General features: G+C 41.5%; 1 protein-coding gene and 1 pseudogene across 3 annotated transcripts in view; one reads left to right on the top strand and one right to left on the bottom strand.

Moving 5' to 3' along the window:
* Positions 1-26,468, top strand: part of NEBL (nebulette) — a 377,968-nt gene that overhangs the window by 127,452 nt on the left and 224,048 nt on the right. For all 3 annotated transcript variants that reach the window (XM_015146582.3, XM_077945918.1, XM_077945916.1), the window contains exon 3: positions 21,992-22,076. In XM_015146582.3, coding sequence (XP_015002068.1) covers positions 21,992-22,076 — 85 coding nt within the window. The remainder of the gene's footprint in view (positions 1-21,991; positions 22,077-26,468) is intronic.
* Positions 11,504-13,355, bottom strand: LOC702879 (eukaryotic translation initiation factor 4B pseudogene; annotated as a pseudogene).

Genomic DNA, 26,468 nt, shown 5'->3' with positions numbered 1-26,468 from the left:
ATTACCCAGTTTCAGGTATTCTTATAGCAACACAAACAGACTAACAGTTGATATTTCAAAAATATTATCTGGCTGCATAATCCTATGCTGTTAAACCTCTGCCAGTCAAAAGGATCATCCCACATGACATGGTCTACTGCATCCTCCCATTCTTTATGGTTAGTTGTTTTCCTGCTTGCTTCTGTGAGGTCTATATTTTTCAAACTGTGGATTGGTTCCATTTACTGGGTCAGGACATTGATTTGTGTGAAGACCAACATTAAGAAAAAAGGAATATACTAGAATAAAATAGAAAAAGTTAAAGGGCATCACACAAAATTAGTCTGGGTATTATTCCAAAGCTTGCATTTTCATATGCATCTGTGCGTGTACTGAGCTGTGAGGTGAGATGCATCTCTTACTGTGGGCTCTAATCAAAGTTTTAGAAACACCATTTTAAGTCATGTTCAGTGGTCACTGAATTTTTTATATAATTTAGTTCTCTCTTGAATTTTCTTGTCGTCATAGGAAATGTCTTATATCAATTTTTACAGCTATAACCATCTGATCTTCGACAAACCCGACAAAAACAAACAAAGGGGAAAGGATTCCCTATTTAATAAATGGTGCTGGGAAAACTGGCTAGCTCTATGCAGAAACAGAAACTGGACCTCTCCCTTACACCTTATACAAAAATTAACTCAGGATGGATTAAAGACTTAAATGTAAAACCCAAAACCATAAAAACCCTAGAAGAAAACCTAGGCAATACCATTCCGGGCATCATAGGCATGGGCAAAGACTTCATGACTAAAACACCGAAAGCAATGGCGACAAAAGCCAAAATTGACAAATGAGATCTAATCAAACTAAAGAGCTTCTGCTCAGCCAAGGAAACTATCATCAGAATGAACAGGCAACCTACAGAATGGGAGAAAATTTATGCAAGTTACCCATCTGACCAAGGTCTAATATCCAGAATCTACAAGGGACTTAAACAAATTTACAAGAAAAAACCAACCCCATCAAAAAGTGGGCAAAGGATACGAACAGACACTTCTTAAAGGAGACATTTGTGAGGCCAACAAACATATGAAGCAAAGCTCATCATCGCTGGTCATTAGAGAAATGCAAATCAAAACTACGATGAGATACCATCTCACGCCAGTTAGAATGGTGATCATTGAAAAGTCTAGAAACAACAGATGCTGGCGAGAATGTGGAGAAATAGGAACGTTTTACACTGTCGGTGGGAGTGTAAATTAGCTCAACCATTGTGGAAGGCATTGTGGTGATTCCTCAAGGATCTAGAACCAGAAATACCATTTGACCCAGCAATCCCATTACTGGTTATATACCTAAAGAATTATAAATCATTCTACTATAAAGACACATGCACACGTATGTTTAGTGCAGCACCATTTACAATAGCAAAGACTTGGAACCAACCCAAATGCCCATCAACGAGAGACTGGATAAAGAAAATGTGGCACATATACATCATGGAATACTATGCAGACATAAAAAAGAATGAGTTCATGTCCTTTGCAGGGTCATGGATGAAGCTGGAAGCCATCATTCTCAGCAAACTAACACAGGAAAAGAAAACCAAACACTGCATGTTCTCACTCATAAGCGGGAGTTGAACAATGAGAATGCGAGAACACATGGACACATGGATACCTGCCTGTTGGGGGGTGGAGGTAAAGGGGAGGGAGAGCCTTAGGATAAATACCTAATGAATGTGGGACTTAAAACCTAGATAATAGGTTGATGGGTGCAGCAAACCACCATGGCACATGTATACCTATGTAACAAACCTGCATGTTCTGCACATCTATCCCAGAACTTAAAGTAAAATAAAAAATGTATATAGGGGGAGTGCATGGGTTATAACCTTGAGTTGCTACTTGATTGAAAATGTCATGCTTTTCCCCTCATAGTTAGTAATTTTGCCCTCAAAACCTCAAAGGCATAGTTTTGCTGATAAGAAGATGTGATATCATAACTTTATAGGCAAACTTTTCTCTCTCTCTCTCTAGAAGGTTTCTAAGATTCTACTTTCGATTCTGAAATCTCCCTAGGGTATGTCTGATGAAGTTATTTTTGCTCGTTCTGCTGGGCACTTAGTTTGTTCTTCAGAGGTGAAGATGCAAGTGGTTCTTATTCCCTTTCTTGTTTCTGAACCTTGTATTAAATGAAGTTGTCTACAGTTTCCTTAGCTTTCCTCTCAGTTTGTCTATTTATCTTTCTGCTCTTCATTAGGGGAGTGTTTTTTGATCTCCAATTTATCTTGAAGATCACTAGTTTGATTGTTCATTCCATTATTCTCTCTCTCTATTGGCTATTTGATTTCAACAATCGCATATTTTTTTAAAATTCACTTTTTAAATTTTATGTAGAGTAAAATTTATTCTTTTTAGAATATGATTCGATGAGTTTTGACAAACCCATATGGTTGATTAACCACTGCCACAATCAAGGTATGGAACATTTCATCACTCCCAAAAATTCTTTCCTGTGGCCCCCTTTGTGGTGAACCTGCCCTGACTGTCACCCCTGGCCCACATGAACCACTAATTTCGACAAGTATATTTTATTTTTTAAATTTTTCAGTGGCTCCTTGGTATTTCTGTTTCCCATTTTATTCTTTGCAATTTGTTCTTACTTTATTGATCTAACTTGATTGGGTTGTAATATTCAGAATTGTGTGATGTCACATCCTCTTGAATGGTTTTCAGGGTTCTCATGCATGAATTATCTGTTTCTTCCAGGGCTAGCCATGTTCTCTTGTGCTCGCTCTCTCCCTCTCCCCACCTCCTCCACCCCCACCCTCATTTTCATCTTCATTCTTTTCTTTCTTGCTGGTTGGGTTTTCTTAAATGACTGGATGGTTGCTGGCGGTTTGTTTATTTTTTAGGAGCAAAGAGGAGGCTGAATAGCACAGGTAGCCAGAACGGGTTTCCATTGCAATGGGGAAGGCCTGATTCCTGAGCAGGTCTTAGTCTTGACTGGGAATGCTGACTGTGGGCTTCTACAAGTGCTGTGTGTGGCCAGGGGTGTCAACAGACCAGCTTCTGTAAAGTGCACAGGTGGGAACAGCTAGGGTGGAGAACCTCTCAAGTTTCTTGGAATAAACAAAACAAAACAAACAAAAGCAAGGAGGGCTGTACTCAGGGGTCAAGAACTTTAGAATATTCTACCCTTGAGTAGTGCTACTTCCCCTATCTGCTGTCTGATGTGGGGATCCACAAGTCACCTCCGGCCTATCTTCCTCATCTCTGGCCCCAAGACAGGGTATGTCCATGCTCAGGTGGATGGCTCACTCTCTTCAGAGACAAGCTTGGGTCTGTACCTGGGGTAGATGCCTCTTCTGCTGGAGGAACATGCTTTGCTTATATGGAGTAAAAGGAGGGTGCAAAGGACCTGAGTAGCCAGCTGATCTGAATGCACTTTTTGAATAGCCTGGCCATTGTGGGCCTGGTGACATTTCCAGAGCCCCTATCTGTCTGATATTATTGGCTGTTTTGTTTTTCTATCAATCTGCTCCTATTCATTGACTATCACCTAAGGGGTCTTTCTTCTTTCTACAGTCAATGGTTATATTCTTTATTTTTTAAAGTTTTAAATTTGAGACAGAGCCTTGCTGTGATGCCCAGGCCGGAGTGCAGTGGTGCAGTTATGGCTCACTGCAGGCTCGACCTCCCAGGATCGAATGATCCTCCCACCTCAGCCTCCCGAGTAGCTGGGACCACAGGTGTACACCGCCACACCTGCCTAATTTGAGAATTTTTTGTAGAAAAGAGGTCTTGCTGTGTTGCCCAGGCTGGTCTCTGGGCTCAAGCAATCCTCCTGCCTCGGCCTCCCAAAGTGCTGTGATTTTAGGCATGAGCCACTGTGCCTGTCCTTTTATTCTTTTTCTTTTTTCTTTTGAGACTCCAGCTGTGTCCCCCAGGCTGGAGTGCAGTGATGTGATCTTGGCTCACTGCACCTGCTGCCTCCTGGGTTCAAGTGATTCTCCTGCCTCAGCGTTCTGAGTAGCTGGGATTACAGGTGTGCGCCACCATGCCCAGCTGATTTTTGTATTTGTGGTAGAGATGGGATTTCACCACGTTGGCCAGGCTTGTCTTGAGCTCTTGACGTCAAGTGATCTGCTCGCCTCAGCCTCCCAAAGTGCTGGGATTACAGGCCTGAGCCACTGTGCCCAGCCCTTTTATTCTTTTAAACAACTCTCTTTCTCCCTCTCTTTGTATGTATGTACATGTTATATATGTATATATGTACATTAAAAAATATTTCAGTTGGGCTTTGGGTGGGAGGTTTGCCATTTGAGTTAGAAGAAAATGTGTATGATTTTGAAGGTAATAAGGATATTTATTTTAAAATATGGTGTCTAGTTCAGACCATCTACAAAATTCTTCTTTTCTTCCTATGCCATTAACCTTTGATGGAAGAGGTTTAAAGCTGGACATCTTTCTCCTGATCCAAGGCATTGAATACAGCAGAAGTAGAATGACCTATTGAGTTTTAGTTTAATTATATAATCGATGACCAGGAATAAGTGTATTTAAAGAAGAGCTGATATATTTTGTGGTTAGATTCTGCCTTGAAGTACCTAGGAAGAGAATGTGATTTGCTTATTGAGTTACTTGGAAGAGGTGAGGAGAATAGTCGAGGACACAGTAGTTGACAATGTTGTACACAATGCTTAGTTCATTTTCTTTAACACATACTGTTGTAAAATATACTAATTTTGGGAGGTAGGGGAAAGGAGAGCATCAGAATAAATAGCTTGGGTTCTGGGCATGGTGGCTTATGCCTGTAATCCCAGCACTTTGGGAGGCCAAAGCAGGCAGATCACTTGAGGCCAGGAGTTCGAAAACAGCCTGGCCAACATGGTGAAACTCAGTTTCTACTAAAAATACAAAAATTACCCAGGCATGGTGGCAGGTGCCTATAATACAGCTACTCAGGAGACTGAGGCATGAGAATCACTTGGGCCTGGCAGGGGGAGGTTACAGCGAGTTGAGATTGCACCACTGCATTCCAGCCTGGGCAACAGAGCTAGACTCCAGCCTGGGCAATGGAGTGAGACTCTGTCTCAAAAGTAAATAAATAAATAAGAAAGAATAAATAGCTAGCACATGCTGGGCTTAATACCTAGGCGATGGGTTGACAGGTGCAGCAAACCACCGTGGCAGATGTTTATCTGTGTAACAAACCTGCACATCTATCCTGGAACTTAAAATAAAAATTAAAAAAAAGATGCTAATATTGGTATAATTTTTCCCTCCCTCAGTCTGTCTATCCTGAAAAGCCATCCTTAAGCGAATTTAATATATAAAATTTGGAACTTAATAAATTGAAGTGCGTTAGACAGTTTCCTCCTCTCACCAAGGATAGTTCTTTAATTCCATAGTGGAGACCAATGGTTACCTAGATGTTAGTCTGTTGAAATTGCTTTCGTAGCCATACAAGTTAGGAAATAACTGATCTGCAAATTGTCGAATAAGTAGAGTCTATGGATTGCAAGGAGACTTATCCTGTGCTCCAGGATGTCTGACAACAGGTGCCTGCATTTCTGTGCTGAGAATGTTGGATCTTTTCTGGACTCTGCTGAGAGTGGTGTGATTAGTAATGTCTGCCCTGATTACAGGAGGTAGCACATAAGCTAGGCATAGACCATTCTGCCAGTGGTAGTGGTTGTTCTTGTTATTTTTATTGTTAATTATTAGTTTTCCACAATTTATTTAGCTTATTTATTATTTTAGGCCATACATTTATCTATAAGACCATAATATTTTAATGGAAAATGCCCAGCTGAATGTAATATGATATTCTAGTTTTGTTTAGGGGTTTTTTTTTTTTTTTTTTTTTGAGACAGGGTGTTGCTCTGTTGCCTAGGTTGGAGTGCAGTGGCATAATCACAGCTTACTGCAGCCTCAACCTCCCAGGCTCAAGCGATCCTTCCACCTCAGCTCCCCTAGTAGCTGAGACTACAGGTAGGTGCCATCACACTCAGCTAATTTTTGTGTTTTTTTGTAGAGATAAGGTTTCACCATGTTGCTCAGGTTGGCCTCAAAGTCCCTGACTCAATCAATCCACCCGCCTTGGCCTCCCAAAATGCTGGGAGTACTACCGTGAGCCACTGTGCCCAGCCTGGTCTTTTTAAAATAAATATTTTATTTTTTATTTGAAGATGTAGTTTCATATAAGAGCCAAGCGAGATATTGATATTCTATCATACAATTTTCTTTTCTTTTCTTTCTTTTTTTTTTTTTTTTTTTAGGACGAAGTCTCGCTCTGCTGCCAGGCTGGAGTGCAGTGGCGCAATCTCAGCTCACTGCAACCTCTGCCTCCCTGGTTCAAGCAATTATCCTGCCTCAGCCTCCTGAGTAGCTGGACTATAGGCGTGCACCGCCATGCCCGGCTAATTTTTGTATTTTTAGTAGAGACAGGACAATTTTCAATAAGAGCTCTGTGTTCTACATGGATGAGTTTTGAGAGTGATAGAGATTTAAGTTTTAATATTTGTGATATATTCTTATAAGTGGGAACTAAACATTTATACTTAGGTCCATCTACACATGGTCTTTTCTTAAAAATGTAATTATTTTATGGTTTTCCCCCATCTTTAGCCTTTAAATAATTATTTTTGTTCATATTGCGTATTTGCTATAGGTATGATACTTATTTATTATCTTTAACAAAGGAATCGAACGTGATCCTTCTTGTGCTTCTAATGTTCTGTTTTCTTATAAACTTTGTTTTGATATTTTTCAGACTATAGTCATGTCTTAGATACTCAGGTCCCAAATCTGCATGTGTTCCTCTTGTTTGTAATCAGCAGTGCTGGTTGGTGTTCCTGGGCACAAATCACAGGGCTGCTCGATGTCACACATTTCCTTGTTTGTGTATTCCCGTGATCAATATCAGCAACAGCACAGGGAATAGATTCTCTTCCACCAGCTCATATTTTTCTTAAACAGCATGTAGGGGTGTGTGTGTGTGTGTGTGTGTGTGTGTGTGTGTGTATTAATTTCTTGCCTTTTACAGCATAATTCAAAATCTAGGTGACATGTTCCAATAGCCGATAAGCATTTCATAGTGGGGTAGGTCAGGTTTACCGTGTAATCCCTTTGATAATGCCTTCTTTTATAAATACATGAGAGAAGTTACAATTGAGTCCTGCTGAGGAAGTAGATCAATAGGTGGCAAGTTGTTTGACCCTTCGAGTCAGAAAGAGAATTTGGTAAATTGTTAGACAGGTTATTGACTGCCCTTTAGAGAGCCAGGGGTTTGGATTCTGTAACTCCTTTCAGCTGGGGCTTGTATTTCACGTATGAGAGGCCTACATTATCATAATCCATTTTTCGCTTTTATGTTATCTATCAGCAGCTCTCGTAAGTCAGCTTTCTGAAGGGCATTCCCCATTTACGTGCTCTAATTCACTGTCTTTTAAAAAAATTATAAAATTGATGTTTTGCAACCAGAGGCATTATATGTGAGTTGTTTATGGAGGTGCTGCTACACGGAAGAAGATTAGTGGTAGAATTAAGAACAAGATGATGGCTGTGGAAGGAAATTCATGAATAGACATCGCATCAATGCTACAGGAAGATAGGCTCAAGAAGCATGTTAGACCCCAAAATCCTGGAAGAATGTCAGGCTTATAGTCATTATAATTATGCCTTTGGCTGATGTTGAATAGTGTTAATGGTACACTACCAAATTTTTACTTAAGTGGCTCGATTAGGTAGAAAATGCCCAGATTGACCCCAATATGTAAAAAAGATATTATCTTAAAATGTCTCTACCTATTAAACGGTGATTGTTCTGGTACTGCTTAAATGGGAAATCTGTGGAAATATGTAGAATTGTTGCATTTATGTTATCATGAGACTTAAAACATTTAATGGGATAATTTCTTCATTTATACAATGTTACACACCTGAAATAATAACCCAATTCGGATTATTTTTGTAAATTATTAATAGCTTATACCATTTCCTAGGACATTTTATTCATTTGAGTTTTTAAAAAATTCTTTTTTATTCAAGGGAAAAAAGGTTTCGTTTTTCTTGTTATCTCATATAATAGGCTGTTTTGCTTTACAGTTCTGAAACAGACAGAATCTTTTATGTGCAATGAATGTGAGTTTTAAAATCTTCTTATAGGGAATAAAATATGAAGACTAGTGAAGTGAGTGTGTGTGTACTCTGTCCTGGAAGAAGTGAGTGAAGGAGGCCCAGGGCTTGGCTTTTGGGGGTTCAGGCCTTCTGCAAGTTGGGCTTCCAGTAGGAAAGAAAGAACATTGTAGGAGAGAAACTGCCCAGGTAGCAGAGGCATCTGGAAAAGCCAGTGCCCAACTCCGTTCTGTTCTTGCTGCGGCAGCTTGGAGCTGGCTTCAGTTCAGATTTTCTAGGCATTGGAGGAGGTCTTCCTTAAACAAATCTGTTAACATTTTTGTTTTGGGGAGAACACAGCGCCACATAGATGTAAATTCACCAGTTTATATTTCTGCCTGAAGCTGCTGCATCTCGCTGCTCCCCTGGGCCTCCCATCCCAGCAGGAGTAGGCGCGGTCTTGGTCCATCCAATCTTCATCGCTATGCCTGGTTTCTATCCTGTGGTCCTCTGGCTGTTTGTTCCTGTTGTTCCCTCTGCTGGGGAAACCTCTTTGTTTGAGCGTGGGGCTCCTTGGGCTTCTGCAGCTCCGGGCTTTCTCTTCCTGGGGTAGTTGTGGTGGCAGCTTTCTCATGGTGAGCAGGTGATGGCTGACCCCCGTAGGGTTTATCATCATCCTCTCTCTCTCTCTACTTCTGTCTCTCTGCCTCCACCCTACTGACATGCTGTTTCCTTTTCTCACTACTTCTGGGCTTAAATGCAGACATCCTCAGTGAAGCTAACTCAGATGGGACAGATGTCCATGAAGAGAGCCAGTGTCACAACAGAGAGAATCGTTCTTTCTTTCTACTACTCTGTTCTCATTCCATATGGTGCACGTGGGCATCATGCTTTTTTCCCACATGGGATCTGTTGGAGGCAGGGTGATGGTCATCAGTGCACACCGCTGTGTCCTAATGGTAATTTGTAGCCAGGCCTGCTCTGATCTTTCAGATGCCATTTTTGATTGGTGAGTGCCATGATGTACAGGTGTTAAGTGGTTTGAATACCACCCCTGCATGGAGACATGACTAACATCATTGTCACAAATTCCATATTTCGCATATTGGATATCTTTACTCTGTTTGTATTTTGTTGCATCACCCAGCAAAAATTGGGAGAGGGTGTTGAAATTTCTCATTATGTTGGTGGAACGCCAATTTTCCCATCTTACCAATTTTGCATTCTATGTATTTATATGTATATGTACATATTTAAAAATTTTTTTGAGGCTAATATTAGGTACATTTACACTTAGAATAATACTTTTTTGGTGAATTGAACCATTGAACCTTAATCACTACATAGTGTCTCTATTTTTAACACTTTTATTTTATTTTTGTTTTTATTTTTTGATTTTTTTTGAACTGTAAAGATCAGATTTATTTGGAGAAAACAAAAAACCCACAACCCAAAGGATGGGATTTTATATCTCAAGACATCTCCCAGGTAATAAGTCTACAGATTATAAATCATTTTCATAGGAGATATTTTTGTACAAATTTTACATGTATTCATGAGTGGGACATTAATCAATCCCCGTTTCCATTTTAACAGGGGGGCAAGGTAGGGCAGAGGGAAAAACAGTTTTGGATACAACCATTTGGAAGGAGAGTAGACATGAAGAGGCAAACCCTAGCTTTTCATTATCTACAATCAATTTTTTTTCTTTAAAAAAAAAACCCTTTCAATGTTCAGTATTTCTTTAAAAGCCCACTTAACTACTAGCCAATCCACACCAATTATTTAAATTTACTTGGTACACACCTTTGTCCGTGGCTAAATTATGTTCATTATGCCCACTGCTGCAGCACGCATAAACCAACACCCCTACATGGCTGAACAGGGCCTGATCTAGGATTGGTGGGAGAAGGGCTTGCAAATCAAGACCAAGATCGAGGTGTCATTTCTCTGCTAATACTGTCTATGAGGCAGATCCCTACAAAAATGCATATAAAAGCAGGCAAGTTTAGCTACTGTGTTGCAAGAGAAACCAGGACCTTTTTAAATAGTTCTCTTCATTACCATTTATTCTCTCAAGGGAAGCTTAAAATAAAAATAAAAATAAAAAAACAACACATTGGTCTGGCCACCTCATAAATCCAACAAGCATTGGTGTGGCATTTCAGTGGAGAAGGAAACTTGGGGGGAAAAACACACCAAGGTTGTAAGAAAGGCTCCCAATTTAACTGTCCCAGTCCCTATTTATCTACCTTTATTCACCACCAAGACCATCCATTATTCTAGAGCACTCTGATCTACAAAAGGGGTCAAAGCATCAGGAGCAGGCAAGGAGTGAGAACCAAAAGACATCAAGAAACTGATTTGCTTGAGAAAAGCAGCGATTCTTCCTTTCACAGCTCTCCATGGCTGAGAGAGAAAATGCCCAGGAGGTCATCTATGTGACCTAGAGACTGCTTTTTGGGAGCTTAAGAGTAGCATGAAGAACTTAAGATGACAACAAGAGTCTAAATTTTTAAAGTTTCAAGGTTTCAACAGAATGTGGATATACTTGAACTTTCAAAAAAGACAGTGTTTAGAAAGGGTAAAACCAGGACACACAAAACATTGGGAGTTACCACGACCCCCAAGTGCTTTCCGGCTCCGGGAAATAACCATTCATGTGTTTGCTGGAGGTCACAATTTTCCCCTATTGCCTGGTGCAAAATGACTCATCAGCTCCCCAAAGCTTCTTTTCAAACCATGATTTTCCCATTTATTTTAGTCCAATGCAGTCCTATTCTTTATGGCTTGTAGACTCACTCCCAACTACCCCCCTGGGGGGTAAAAAGAAAATGAAGGAATTCCCCCTAGGCTGGCCCCCAAAACTCAGAATTAAATAAGAGGAGGGGCTGGCAGCCTCCTGAAGATTAAAACAGCTTGAGGCTAAATCTACCTTTCCAAGAGTGGAAAATTTATTCAGATAATGTTAGAGAAATCACATATGCCACAATAGATGAAAACGGAAAGGTAGAAATCTCACATTTTTCCTTATACCTTCCTCCCCTACTGCCCAACCAGATTCCAGATGCTATATCACTGTCATTACCATTTCTGCTAAATGGAGACCCCTAGGCACTAATCACACTGGCAACTGTATGGTGACACCACGCACAACAACTTTTCCACTAAAAAGCTGTAGTCTCTTTCTCTCTGGCTATGCTGGTGATTCTCCAGTTAACTTCAACACTTTAAAGGCTGCAGAAGCATGCGAAAGAATTTCATTTTTTTTTTTTAAAGGCAAGAAAGGTCTCCAGGAGATGATGAGTTTTACTTTGTCTTGTCTGCATAGAGATTTGATTTGCTCTCAAATGTTCCAGGGTGGAGAGAAAATAGGAGAAAGCACAGGATGTCAAGGTTTATTCGGTGTAATCTTCTCCCTTGTTTTCATCTTCACCATCAACGGAGAGAGCAGAGTACCTGCTTGCAGAACTGAATTCGGAAGCTGGATTTTCCTCAGGTTTCTTTGGCTCAGGTGCAGATCTGGAGTCTTGATCCTTTTTGCCATCTTTCCTATCTGACTCCTTCCAGTGGTCTTTGTTCCCTGGGTCTCCTGGACCACAGCTAGAGTTCCCAGTGTGGTCTTTTGGGACATTCATCCCACCTACTTTATTTCATCTTTCCTTGCTGGTCTTTCCTCAGACGGTTGAGCTGGAGTTACTTTTCCCCCACCATTTGTAGGGTATTGGTGCTCTGTGTCTGAGCTCTGAGATGGGGCAGGAGGGTTAGAACCTCACTTCACCCAAGCATTCTCCTTTGGTGGAGGGGCTGGCATTACCTTTAGGGGCTGATCAGGTTTGGGAGATTTAGAAGTTGGAGAGTGACAATCTTTCTTCTTATTGAGTGTTTCATTTTCTAGAGATTTCTCACTCTCTCTTCTTCCTGCATCCTGGTCTGACTGACTACTGCCGGGTGTGGCGGAGGTCCCAGTCTGCGATGACTCACTTCCTGTCCTAGACCGTTCTGGTTCCTGAGTTTCTTCACCTCGCCAGCTTGAGTGTCTCTCTCCCGAGGCCGTCGTTCTAGTTTTGGCTCATTCAACTGACACTGCAACTTCTCTTGTTCCTTCTGTAGCTGTTCTTCCACTTCTCTTTCTCTAGCAGCTGTATCAATGGGCTTTGCCCCTCCAAAGACAGAAGCAGCTCGACTGGAGTGTGAGGTACTAGCAGAAGAATCATCTCCCTTAGGAGTATTATGAGGCTTTAGATTCAGTTTGGGTCTTTGGGTGGGGACCGTCTATCATCACACCTATAATCATCCCTAGAGTAATTATCTCTGGAGCTGCACGACCCATCATCCCGTCTGTTGTATCGGTCTTCATAGCGGTCCCTGCTTCCTCTGTAGTCATCGTCCCTGCGGTACCCACTGCCAAATGCCCTCTGCCACTGCCTATCTAGCAATCATAGCCTCTAGCATAGTCTCTGCTGCCTCGGTCATCATAGCGATCCCTACCGCCATATCGATCCATATCCTGGCATGGGCCATCCGGATACTCATCCCAATACCCATTGCCATACCGGTCTGAATCATAACGATCTCGAAACTTGTCTCCAAAGCTATCATCACCCCTTCTAGGCGGGTGGTCATCAAAGCTGTCTGTGGCAGAACGAGCCCTCCAGTCTGTATCTGTTTTGTCAGAATCCCGATTTCTATCACGGCCAAAAGAATGATCGTCCCTGTCTTTATCCTGTGCTTGATCAGCAACGTCCACTCCAATTCTCCTGTTACCTAGAGACTCTTCACTGAGACTCAGGGCACTGAGCAGGGAATCCAGGTCCTCAAATTCAACACCACCAAAACCTTTCAACTTCTCTGGATTGCTGGGTTCACGTGGTAAACGCACTGCCCTGATACTTAATCCTCTAAAGAATTCCTTAATTGACTCTTCTGTCACATCATAGGGTAGGTTCTGTAGAAAAGCAGTGTAGGGGGGCGATTTGGGAAGAAGGCTGCAGTCGATATTGGGTTCCCGAGCAGCCCGTGGAGCAGTGGGAAGGATTGAATGGTCAATTGCAGGCGCCCTGTACACATTGTTATCATTACTGTGCCAGTTGTTGAAACACCTCCTTCCAGGTCATCTGTTTCATCAGCCCAGCTGACAGGTTTGAAAACAAAGGTGCTTCCTCCACCAGTCCCCCCATCCTCAGCCAGAAAGTCTGTTAGGGAGATAGTTTTTCCCTTCTTATTCTTCTTCTTTGCTGAGGCTGCCATGTTGGGAGCAGGAAAGCAACACTTTCATTTTAAAAGGCATTTTGTCTCATATTAGTGTAGCTATTTTATAGTGGAATTAAAAAATATGGCAATGTCAATCTTTTAGCTGGCAAGTATTGCCTATTTACATTTTTATGATTATTAAATTGTTTCTTCCAACTGTTAAATTTCTATTTGTCCTGTTTATTCTATGCTTTTTCTCTCTATTTTCATTCTTTTTTTTGAAAAAAATTATATTGAGTTAGATTTTTGGTTCTTCTAAAAAATTTGATATTTTACCTTTCGTAGGATTTGAATTTATGTAATCTTATTTCCATTATTTGTGATACTTAAAATGTTATTGCATGTGTTTAAACAAAATCTAAAATTCAATAATATTCTAACCTTTCTCATGAAGAATAGAACGATCTTAGAATACTTTAATTCTCATACGCCCTCTCAACTTATTGTCTAGTATTTTAGCTTTGTCTTTAAAAAAAAATCCTACATAGGAGACATTGTTATTATTCCACACAATGTGTGTGTGTGTGTGTGCCTGTGCATGCCAGTGTGCACATTTACATTTTATTTGCTTGCCACTCTCCTTTTTTGCATTTTAGCTTTTCCTTCTGGAATTATTTTGTTTCTTCCTGACAGTGTATCCTTTATAATAAGTAGCTTCATAGAAGACCTGATGGTGGTAATCTCTCTCAGAGTCTGCTTATTTTTAAATGTTTTATTTCTCATTCTTCTTCTTTTTTTTTTTTTTGAGATGTTTGAGATGGAGTCTCGCTCTGTTGCTGAGGCTGGAGTGCGGTGGCACAATCTCAGCTTACTGTCACCTCTGCCTTCTGAGTTCAAGCAATTCTCCTGCCTCAACCTCCTGAGTAGCTGGGATTATAGGAGTGTGCTACCATGCCCAGCTAATTTTGAATTTTTAGTAGAGACAGGGTTTTACCACATTGGCCTGGTCTCGAACTCCTGACCTCAGGTGATGTGATCCACCTGCCTTGGCCTCCCAAATTGCTGGGATTACAGGTGTGAACCACTGCACTCGGCCTATTTCTCATTCTTTAAAGATAATTTTGGATGACATAAAACAATCATTGTTGCTACAAAATGGAGTGGTCCAGACTTAGGAGGAATAATTAAAATTACATTTAAATCTTCTATCATCTTCCTGCATCCCTAACAGTTAGTTATGGTCTTGGTCCTCGGGCAAAATGACTTCCTTGGTTAAAATCAGAGTGTGAAACATGGTGCCAAGCAAAGAGATTGGTCTGTCTCCTAACTCAGAGAGGAGGAGCTAAAAAGCAGTTTCATAATGTGAGGGTTAGAACTTTTGCTTTTTAAATGGTCTTAAAAAATATGGCCAGGTATGGAGGCTCATGCCTGTAATCCTAGCACTTTGGAAGGCTGAAGTGGTTGGATTGCTTGAGCCCAGGAGTTCCAGATCCAGCCTGGGCAACATGGTGAAACCCCATCTCAACAAAAAATACAAAAATTAGCCGGGCATGGTGGCAGTTGCCTCTGGTCCCAACTACTCGGAAGGCTGAGGTGGGAGGATCACCTGAGTCCGGGAGGTCAAGGCTGTGGTGATGTGTGATCCTGCCACTGCACTTCAGCCTAGGTGACAGAGTGAGACTCTATTTGAAATTTTTTTTTTAACTATAAAGTTGTATATTTTTTAAAAAGATAGATAATATGTTAAATGTGTTAGTATACCTCTTCCTTTACGAATGAAAGCTTGTTACGCACAAAGGGGCCTGTGCTGGGGGTCCCCAAGAACATCCTCAGGTTTGATGATTCTCTGGGAGATTTCACAAGACTCAGCATACAGTCCCGCTTATTCATGTGGCCATGATTTGTTATGGTGAAAAGATGCAGAGCAAAATCAGCAAAGGTAAAATGCATGGGGACAGGTCAGGAGGAAACAAGACGCTTGTTCCAGCAGAGCCACACGGGATGCGTTTAACTCCTCCAGCAATGAATTGTGACAAACTACGTCAAACACTGCCAACCAGCGAAGCTCCTTAGAGACTTAGTGCCCAGGGGTGTGGAGAGGGGGAGTGGGTTATCACCAAATTCCAGACACCCACAAAGAAAGCAGGTGTTTAGCTGTTTGTACAAACAGCTTCAGCACAGTGAACCACTCTTGGTGGTTAATGATGGTAGAAAACCCTCCCCAAACTCAAGTTCCCAGAAACCAGAGAAGGGCCATCCTTGTAAGCACGCCTTTCAAACGCTAGCATGCAGCCCCGCCGTGTTAACTCATTTTCACGTAAAGCCCATAAGGAAATCATCATATAGCAACAAATTCTTTTGACATCTGAATTCTGCTGTCAGATCCTCTAGTTTGAGTGTAAATGCGACAGTGGTCAGGTAAATGGAAAGCCAGAGAAGGTGGACTTAAGTGCTCAGGAGGGAGAAGATGGAGATGGATATAATTGACTTAGAATATGGCAAAAGATTAAGAGGGCGTTGTGGCTGTTTGATTTCACCAGGAGACAGGAATGAAAACAAAGTTTAGAGATTTGTTAGAGCTAGCAGTCTTAAAATGAGTGGTTGCCTATAATGTTAGAGATTTATATCTATTAAACAAGGTTTATTGACTTCAGCACTGTTGACATTTGGGACAGGATGAGTCTGTCAGGGAGGGGGCTGTACACTGTACTGTAGGATAGCCGCATTCCTGGCCTCTGCCCGCGAGATGTCAGTAGTATTTTCCCCTCCCTACTCACTCCCAAATGTGACAACCAGAAATGTCTACAGACGTTGCCTATTGCCAAATGTCCTCTGAGGACAGTATGAAAACATGGGATTTACAGAAAATAAATCCATGAAGATCTTAGCTTTATATGTCTGAGTTGTTCACTAATATTTCACATTTACAGTAGTTTTCCATTTATAAAACTTTTTTCATCTGATTCCAGCAGCAACTTCATGAGAACCAGGAATATTTTATTCCCTCTATATAGATGAAGGTCGTGAAGCACAGAGGTTAAATTACTTTGCAGGAGAGCAAAGAGAAAGTAGCAGTAGTTAGTAGCCGTAGTATTAATAGTAATAGTAATAATAATATTATAATTAATGGTAGACATTTTCTTGAGTGCCTACTATGAGCCACAAATGGTTTCAAATGACTTACACGTGTGAATTTTGCAGCAAGCCTGAATTGTGCTATTGTTATGTTTATCTTATAGATGAGAAAGTTGAGGCCAGAGAGTAAGAAGCCTAACCCAAAGGCACACAGATGGAAGGTAGACTAGCCAAGTACAAATCCAGGCACTTTGACTCCTGCGCTCCTATAAGCACTGGATTCTGGATAAAAAGAGAGTGTTTCTGGGTTCTTGCTCTCCCCAGTCATGTTCTTTCTCATTCCCATCTCCATGGAGGTTGCCATTTGCTTATGTTGCTTCCTGCATTTTGACGAGCTCTGGTCTAGTGATTTGCATATAACTTTTCCTGTATTTTTAACAACTGAATCTCACAGAGAAAAAAAATTTGAAGTCATCTTTCTGTGACCTAACTTTGCTATTTCAGATGCAGTCTTCTATTATTATCTTGATTCTCTCTCTCTTTATTTTTAATACAGCATTTTATGGAAATCTGGATTTGTTGCAACTGTCAGCTCAGTCTTGATACACACACTTCAGCCAATTCTTGCATAGCTCATCTAAGAGACTTCTGTTTATGATGCTAAACATTTCAGCATGTTCCCCACATCTCTCAACCAGCTCTGAATGCGTTACATGTCATATTTCCACAATTATGTTTTGTTTTCCAGGAAACTTATGAATGTGTCAATTCATCCATTCCTCCCTTTGTTTGTTTGTGTGTTTTTTTTTTTAACTTGCTTCCTGTTTCTCTTTGAACATCCATTTCTCATGCCCTGTGTCTTCTTCCTACATTCTTACTCTTAATATGAAGGAGGAAAAAAGTGTTATTTTTCCTCTAGGCCTGGTGGAGAAATCTTCTGTTTTCCTTAAGAATTCTGTTCAAGACAATTTTTTAGGAAGACCTTTCACAACCTTTTAAATGCGGTGTTTGAAAAGGGCTTTAGAACTGTTTGTATGGTGCCACCGATTCGTGTTAGATGCTTGACTTCTCTCTTCTATAATCACACGAGGACCACCGGCCCCTCAGTTTATTTCTGTATCTGGTTTTCTTTTCTTTTTCTTTTTTGCTGGAGAGGTGGAGTTGTGGGTGAGTGGAAGTCGAGATTGTGACTTCAGAGTAGAGTGTTGTTGGATTAGGTTAGATGGACATTACTACATGGACATGATGTTGAGAAATCCAGTGTTTGATGGGATTTTCAGATGTGTTGAGTTTGAAATTAATTAGGTTCCTACAGATACTGTAATTTTTATTTTCAATATAAGGCAGTATGAGTTGCCATCTCTGTAATTACACTTATTTCTTCTGAGTCTTATAGTCTCAACTCATGAGGCCATCCCACTCTCTCTCAACAGTTAAGCCTTCTTTTTTTTTTTTAAGATCTTATTCTCTTGAATTTTGCTAGTTCTGAATATAATGTGAATCCCCCAATCCTCTTTAATTCATTTTAGTACTCATGACCCCTGGTAGTTTCAGGTATAAATTCCTTCTTTCCCTCAGCATTTATTAATTTGGTTACTAATACTAATTTGAACTTTTTCTCTCCTACATCAAAATTTTGTATACCTTCTTCCTGTTATGCACTTTAGAGAAAGTTATACTACATATTGATTAACCCACTATTAAAAAATCATTAAATCTTAGGATTTAAAAAGATAATTGGAAAAGGTGCAAAGCATTGTCATCTGTTTCTAGTCCTAGATATCAATGTACATTTGCATAGTCTGTTAGTAAGTTTGCACTTTGATCATGAGGTTAGCAGGATATTTTTCTAAAAGACAGCAAAAGCTTTTCAATTTTTTTTTTCCCCAGAGTATTTTTTCCAGATAGAACTTTGTTTGATGCTCATACCAAACATATCAAAGTAGTGTTTTATTTATACGCATATATTTTATAAGTTCAAATCTATCACCCTTTCATGTTGCAAAGTCAAATGGTGAGAACAATTTGATTATTTTCCTGAAATGATGCTTCAAACTTAGTGGTATGGGCAGCAAGTGAAGTTCATTACTATCCAAATAGAATTCATTTTTGTCTTGCATGGAGGAAATTTGTGCACACATAGTGAAGAGGTACAAATTGCACACTCCTCCAACAGTTCACTTTTCAATCTCAGGATGCTCTTAAATTAAACAATTAAGCAGAATTTTATTATTTATTTATTTATTTTTGAGATAGAGTCTCACTCTGTCTCCCAGTCTGGAGTGCAGTGGCACAATCTCAGCTCACTGAAACCTCCGCCTCCTGGGTTCCAGCGATTCTCCCGCCTCAGCCTCCCAAGTAGCTGGGATTACAGGTGCGTGCCACCATGCCTGGCTACTTTTTTGTATTTTTAGTAGAGATGGGGTTTCACCATGTTGGCCAGGCTGGTCTCGAACTCCTGATCTCAAGTGATCCACCTGCCTCGTCCTCCCAAAGTGCTGGCATTACAGGAGTGAGCCACTGTGCCCAACCCAGAATTTTAAATTAAATGTAAATGGCAGAAGAAAGTTGTTCCCCAAAGCATGCCCCCAAACTGAGTGAAACTGTAAGTTAGTATGAAGGGGATCTTCCAATGGGCTGAAGTTTCTGTAACACATTTGAGAGTGGATTCTAATTACAGTTTAAAAATGGTTAAAATCCATATGTAAAATTTTCAAATTAAACATCATAGATACCTGAAAATCTCAGTGGCAACTTTATCCCACAGAATACATTTTGTAAAACAAAACACAAGAAAACATGCTCAGTTGTTACTATAGCTTTAAAATACAGCCATACGTAGTTGCTACATTTTAAAGTTCAGTAAAGTTCAACTTTCCAAGCTGGAACTTGCAAATATTACATAACACATCAGAGTTGTCTGCCCAACTTCCTCTGTCTATTGTCGGGAACATAGTTCAGAAGTAGCACTTGGAAGAGTGTGGCCAACATTGTGTCTGACTTCAGCATAAGGAGAAAAAAGACCTTACCTGCCAGAACTTACTTGCTTGAATCAATAACTCTAGTATTTACCAACATTTTAAACAAACTTGACTATCTAGAGAAGACGAGGCAGAACTGAGTGCTGTGTGTGAGAAATTATCTCCTGACAGGCCAGCGGTTATACAAGTACAATCATCTTGTATGATTTAGGTTATTTACCTTTATAAACTTCAAAAGCATGACTTCTTTATATCATGGTCGGATAATATCTATTAAGATGACCCTATATTATCAGGAAAAAATATAACTAGGTTTGTTTATACTCTAAGAAGGCAGGAAAATCCTGTAAAGGGTTTTGAAGGATGTTAATTAAAATAGTTAAAATGAGTCCAGCAGTTATGGGGTTAACTCCAACTACCTGGAACACTGGCTTATGTGGGACATTGAATTCCTGAAGAATGCTAGAAAAATGAGACTTGCATGTACATTTTCCTACCATGAATCTGACTCCATGGGAGTTACAATATTTAATCTTTATTTCAGAAGTGCTAGCGTGCTTTGGGTAGGTTTTATCTGCACTGACAAATGATTACTGCATCAGCCTTCTCATGGGACACCAGGGACAGCGATGCTGAAAAGAACCTTTTACGAGGAGAGTCGAGTTTGAAACAGTGAGGACAGTGAGGACGTTTGAGAAGCCACAGGAAGAGACACATGTGGATACCAGAAAGGAGAGGGGCTAGAGAGGGAGCAGAGGGAACAAGAGGATGTTCTTTGAGGAGCAGCTCTGAGCTCTGTGGCTTTTGTGGCCATGGGGTCACAGTGCTAAAGCTATCTCCTCAGCGCCAGCCGAACATGGGAGCAGTGAGTAGACGGGACGGCAGCTCTGAATCAGTGTTTGAGTCTTTACCCGCACACAGGGAGGAAATGCCATGTCCTCACCACCAGGAGGGTCATCTGTGAACATAAGAGACCACCACATGTTTGCACAAATGTGATGCCATGCCTTATAGGACATGGGCTCTTTGGGTGGTTGTTCTGTCCCCCTCCATCCCTTCATTTCTTCTGTCCACAAGTATTTATTAAGGTCACACTAGGAGACAGACACTAGTAGGTGCTAGTGATATAGGCAGGAATGTACCCCAGCAAGGGACAAGACAGCCCACCATTGCTGCCACAGGACTTTCGTTGTACTGTGAGGCAGAGGCCTGCCAATAGGAAAAGCCATGAGCGTGATGAGCATTAGCACAAGGGCAGAAAAGTCCATCCGAGGGTCATTCCTGACCCAAACTCGGGAGGCCAGGAGAGCTTCCTGGAGAAAGTGGCATCTAAGGCAAGACCTGAAAAATAAACACAGTTTATAAAAAATGGGAAGTGGGGTGGGAAGAGGGATGGATTATCCAGGAAAGGGGAATAACGTCTCAGGGGAGCAGAGGGAACGAGAAGGGGGAACTCCGGGGACTGAAGTGATCCCTGCAGCAGAAGTTCTCAGTGAGAAGTCTGCAGAGGCCTGGCCATGGGGCCTTGGCAGACAGGAGGCCAGACTTTATTCCAAGATCAACGGGGAAGGTTTTACTCAGGGGAGTGACGTGATCAGATTTTCATTTGAGAACATTTGTTCTCAGATGAGAAGGGCAAGACTGGCTGGTGCTGTAGTCACCTAAACGATAAATGTGTCAGACAATTAAAAAATGGAGTCAAGATGGAGACATATACACATATATACGTTTATATAAGTAAATATTTGAGATATATTTGCAGATAAGATCAATAGATTTGGTGAATGAGCGATTGGATGTGTGAGGAATCTAGATTACTCCCGGCTTTCTGACTTGGGCAATGGGGCACTAATATAATAAATGAAAAAGAAGATCCAGGGAGGGGTGGGGTGATGAACAGCTGCGTTTTGGACTGGTGGAGTTGTGCTGGGTATGGAATCTGCAAATGGAAATGCTATTGGATCTGAAACTCAGACTTGGGAGTAGTCCGCTCGCAGAGAGGTCCCAAAGCTGCGGGGATGATGTGATCCCCGGGTGATGGTGTAGAATGAGAAGAGAAGAGATCCCAGGTGAGGACCTTGAGAGGGGGGATGCCCAGACTTAGGGGAGCCGGCAGGAGACAGGAAAGGAACCACTAGAGGGAGCAGCTGAGCCAGGGGTGTGTGTAAACCCCGGGAAAGAACATTTCAAGATGGAGGGAGGCCACCCAAGAGGAGGACTACGAGATGTCTGTTGCTTGTGTCCACAGGAAGTCATTATAATGGGCAAGAGAAGCTTCTAGAAACAGAAGCCAGAAGGCAGTCATAGAGTTGGGGAGTGAGTCGGAGAGGAGACGGGCAGGGACAGTGAGGTGAGGCTTCTTTGTCAGGAAGTTTGGTGGAAGGATGGATGAGCTGGCACTCATGCTGGAAGGGTGTGTGGGGTGGAGGAAGGGCGGAGATTACGAGAACCTTGAGCATGTGTGAAGATGCCCTTAGAAAAGAGAAGCCAATGTTAAGTTGTGAGCCAAGCTCAGGTCCCTCTTCAGCTGTTGCGGAGTGGGGAAAGGGGGGGATGCGCAAAACAATGGGTATGTGTGAAAGTGTTGTTTTGTAGCACAATATTTTAATTATGTCCTTTTAAAAAATTTCTCCACAGACACTACCCAAAGCAGTCCTTCACCACGGTGGCAGATACACCTGAAAATCTTCGCCTGAAGCAGCAAAGTGAATTGCAGAGTCAGGTAACTTCTAGAAGATTTGTTTTGTTCGTTTGGCACTAAAGATTTTTCACAAGGCTGCTCTTCTGAGATTGTTGTCCTCGTCCTGTTCCTGCCGGGTCACTAGCCGGTGTGGAGCCTGAAAGCAGGACTGTGTGGGAATTCCGGGTAAAATTGTTGAACATCTGTATTGTTCCCGGTCTTGAATTGTCCTGATATTCTCAGTTTTGTTATTCGTGTTGGACTAGGGCGAGTAATGAGTTCCGGTCAGAGTTGATGTTTCCTAACAATCTTGACTTATTTGGTCCTAAATATTTAAACACGTTTTACAAATAGCTTTTCCACACCGCATATGTGGGGAAAAACAAGGTGTTAACTTGACCCAGTTGCAGTGCGTGTGGGGCTAACACCCCGTCTGTGTATCTCACACCAGCCACGGGCTTTGTTTTCGTCCTGTCACTTTGTTCATATTTCTTTCATATGTCACATTGACAGCATGAACAAAGATGAGAACACCACAATTGGCTCCCGGTCAACCATGTTAGATGGCAACTTGCCTTCAATATGGTGAAACACATCAGTTAAGACTAGGGTTGTGAGTGGCAGGGTTTTCTGCAGGGACACCCGATCTTTTAGTAAACATGGGGTGCTCTCTTTCAAAGAAGCTGTCTTTCCTGGCACCCCATAGGAAGACACGGAGCAAGCAACTACATTGCAATCCATTGGTCAGTGGTGAGGTAAGGAGGGAAGAGGGGAGAAGGCAGGTGGAGGTAGGGGAGCCTGGGTGGTTGTAGGCCTCTTTCATCTGTTCACTGGCTGTTCACATCAGAGAAACTACAGTTTGTACATTGAGGCAGTCCATCTTATCTATCTGTCTTGAGGGTGTCTGTAAGTATTAAATGAGGTAGTTAGGTGTGAAAGCATTTCAAAAAGTGAGAAGATATTCTATGACTGTGGAGGCTTGTTACGATGGTGATAATGATGGTCCCTGAGAATTCCTGGTATGTGAAAGGGAAAAGCACAGAATTTGTGAAGGAAAGTGGTGTTCAGCTAACAGGCTTAGAAAATGTCAGTCTGTAGCTCTTTTTCTGGGGGGGATGGGAGAACGGAGTCTTGCTCTGTTGCCCAGGCTGGAGTGCAGTGGTGTGGTCTCGGCTCACTACAACCTCTGCCTCCCGGGTTCAAGCAGTTCTCTGCCTCACCCTCCCCAGTAGCTGGTATTACAGGTGCCTGCTACCATGCCTGGCTAAGTTTTGTATTTTTAGTCTAGACAGGGTTTCACCATCTTGGCCAAGCTGGTCTTGAACTCCTGACTTCGTGATCCACCCGCCTCGGCCTCCCAAAGTGCTGGGATTACAGGCGTGAGCCACTGTGCCCGGCCTGAGCAGGCAGCTTTCATTGGCTTGGGATTGAATCATTTCCTTGATGGTGTATCTGACCACAGGGGAGGTTGCAGTTGCCTGTAGTCTCTTTCTGGGAGACTTGGGATCACTTCTCAGTCCATTTAATTAGAGGAAATAATCTCCAAGTGGAATTTACTGTTGGTTAATAATGCCATGAATACATGGTTGGGAGCTACTTTTTAGTTTGTGTGAAATGCTGGTGTTTGTGTACTGGTTTTGGCTACAAAAATTGAGTGCTGGCCAAGGAGAGACACTATTACGGAGGCAGGCAAGAACACCTCTGTTCATTCACACCCTCGGGGATACCAGAACTTGGCTTTGTGCAGATCCAGCGTGCCTTTCTTCTCGTCAAGTTAGGGTTCATCAGGTAATTCTGGACAAGTACACACTGGACATAGAAGTAAATCAAGCAATCAAATACTCATTTCCTGCCTGTGATATACTTCAGTACTGTGCAAAATAATTTATAATTAGTTTCTCCTCCCTTCATAAATTTATAGGGTGTCTGAGCAAAGAGGACTAACACACATCTTGGAATGACTATATTTAATTTGTTGTAAGGATTGAAAAAGAGAAAGATCAGGCTGGGAAGCCGAGGTGGGTGGATCACTTGAGGTCAGGAGTTCGAGACCAGCCTGGCCAACATGGTGAAACCTCATCTCTACAAAAAGTACAAAAATTGGCTGGGAGTGGTGGCGGATGCCTATAATCCCAACTGCTCGAGAGACTGAATGAAGCAGAATTGCTTGAACACGGGAGGCGGAGGTTGCAGTGAGCTGAGATCGTGCCACTGTACTCTAGCCTGGGCAACAGAGCAAGACTCCATCTCGGGGAAAAAAAAAAAAAGAGAGAGAAGAATCAGTGTGGATTGGACTCAGTAGTGCTTTGTGCTAGACGTGAGATTTGAATGGAGCCTTCAAGGTTGAGAAAGAATCTGATATAAACACTGTCCCCTCCCTTTCGAAGGCACACCACACCCTTTGGGCTCGGTTAATGGTCATAGATGCCTTCAGCACATCCCAGGAGCAAGCATTTATTGTTTTCCTATTATGTGTCTGACTCTGGAGATGCAAAGAAAAACAAGGTCACTGTTTTATGAATGGCTGATTTTATTCTCCCTGATGTGGCCAACTGCAAGCTTCAAAGGGCAGCATATACAAATAATTACAGGCTGGTGGGACAAGAGCTAATGGCGAGATGTGCAAAGATCTGTGGGATTGCCAAGCAGCAGTCAGGGGAAGGCGTCAGATCTTTATAAAGATTTCGCTCAAATGTCCTCTTCTTTAGAAGCAATTGGGCTCCATCAAGCAGACAACATGGGGAAATTCAATGCAATTCAAAAAACACGTATTGATTACCTACTCTGTGCACTGGGATATAAAGACATCATCATCATCAACAGCACTGCTGTATTCCAAGGACCTAATTTTACATGTATTATTTAATCACAAACAGCTTCAATGATACAGGTGTTCAGTATCATCTCTATTTAGATAAAACATTCAACCTTTAGAGAATTTCGATAACTTGCCCTTTCACACTTAGCTGGTATGGAATAGGCCCTTGGAATGGGACCTAGATCTCTGAGCCCTCGATGTCCACACTCTTCACCAGTACTCTGGTCCCCTTGCTCAGAAAGCACCTAGAAAAGATCTGTAAGCAAAGAATTGTAATACAAGGGATGATGTAGCATATGTAAAGGTAGAATTTGGCATTAAGTATAAGTAGGAAGAAGTCATTATGATTTCTTTTTTTCTGGGTGAGAGGTGAGAACACTAATGTAGGAATATTTCCATTTTTGCAAAAACGTGGATAGGTGTCTATCCTAATGGTGATACTCAGTAATGGCATTGGAATCCATTTTAGCCTATTAAATGATTTGATTCTGCATGAGAGCATTTCCTTAGAGTTTTGATATCTGGAATTCTGAACAGCTCACTGGTTTTGGTGGAAAATTGACTATTAATATTTTATAGGCTTGTTTTGATCATTTGTGGTGCTAAATGAATCACATCTATTCATAGCTCCAAGTTTTCAAATTCCGAAATCTTTTAGAATTGTGTGGTTAAAACCAGTTCACTTCTTTCAGTTCATTAGCTTACCAAATGAGCCAAACATAAAGAAAATCAAAAATTATTTTCCAGTCCAATCTAAAAAGTTATTTATAGTTACCCACTGTTATCTCTTTCTTTAAAAATTTTCTCTTTTCTTTTTATTTCCCCTTTCTCTTCTCTTGAGAGGGTTATAAACACTGTGAATATTTTTAATCTAAATGCTAAATCCTCTCAAGGTTTTTTGGAATCTATATCAGGTGCCAGATTGTCATAAGAAAATTTTATGAAATACTGCAAATAAACAAACAAACCAAGAGTAGCTCTTTAGAGCCAGTGGTTCACAGGCTTTATCCAGCACTTGGTGAACATCCACTCGGCCAGCCCCTGACTGCAGTAGATGTGGACTGCCCTGGACCTTGGCAGTCAAGAGGAAGAGAGGAAGGGAAAGCCCTTTTATAGTCACTAGTTCCCTTTTGATCACACATCACAGCATGAACTGCTTCAAAGAAATAGGATAAAGAGTGGTTAGACGCCCCAACGGGCCCACAGTAGTCCATTCAACAAGAAGCAAAAGTAAGACTGCTTCTGGTGGAATCAGCAACATTATAGTTCAGCTGTGGGGGGCGTCAGGCTTTTACTGCTTGCCTTGGGCCTGGCTCACCTCATTTTCTTTAGGAAAGTGAGATCCAAAGCCCCGACTTAGAAACAAAAGTTTTGGAACACAAACTCTTGTAAGTTGGGTGATCCCTAAACTTAAAACATCCAGGTGAGATGAAAAGCCCCTTAAAGAAGAAATTTCTAGCCGGGTGCTGTGGCTTATGCCTGTAATCCTAGCACTTTGGGAGGCTGAGGTGGCAGGATTGCTTGAGGCTAGGAGTTTGACATCAGCTTGGGCACCATAGGGAGACCGCTGTTTTTACAAACATTTTATAAAACATTAGGGCATGATAGTGCATACC

Source organism: Macaca mulatta, chromosome 9, assembly GCF_049350105.2.
Source record: "Macaca mulatta isolate MMU2019108-1 chromosome 9, T2T-MMU8v2.0, whole genome shotgun sequence".
Classification (NCBI taxonomy): domain Eukaryota; kingdom Metazoa; phylum Chordata; class Mammalia; order Primates; family Cercopithecidae; genus Macaca; species Macaca mulatta.
This window is presented reverse-complemented; position numbering and strand designations above follow the sequence as displayed.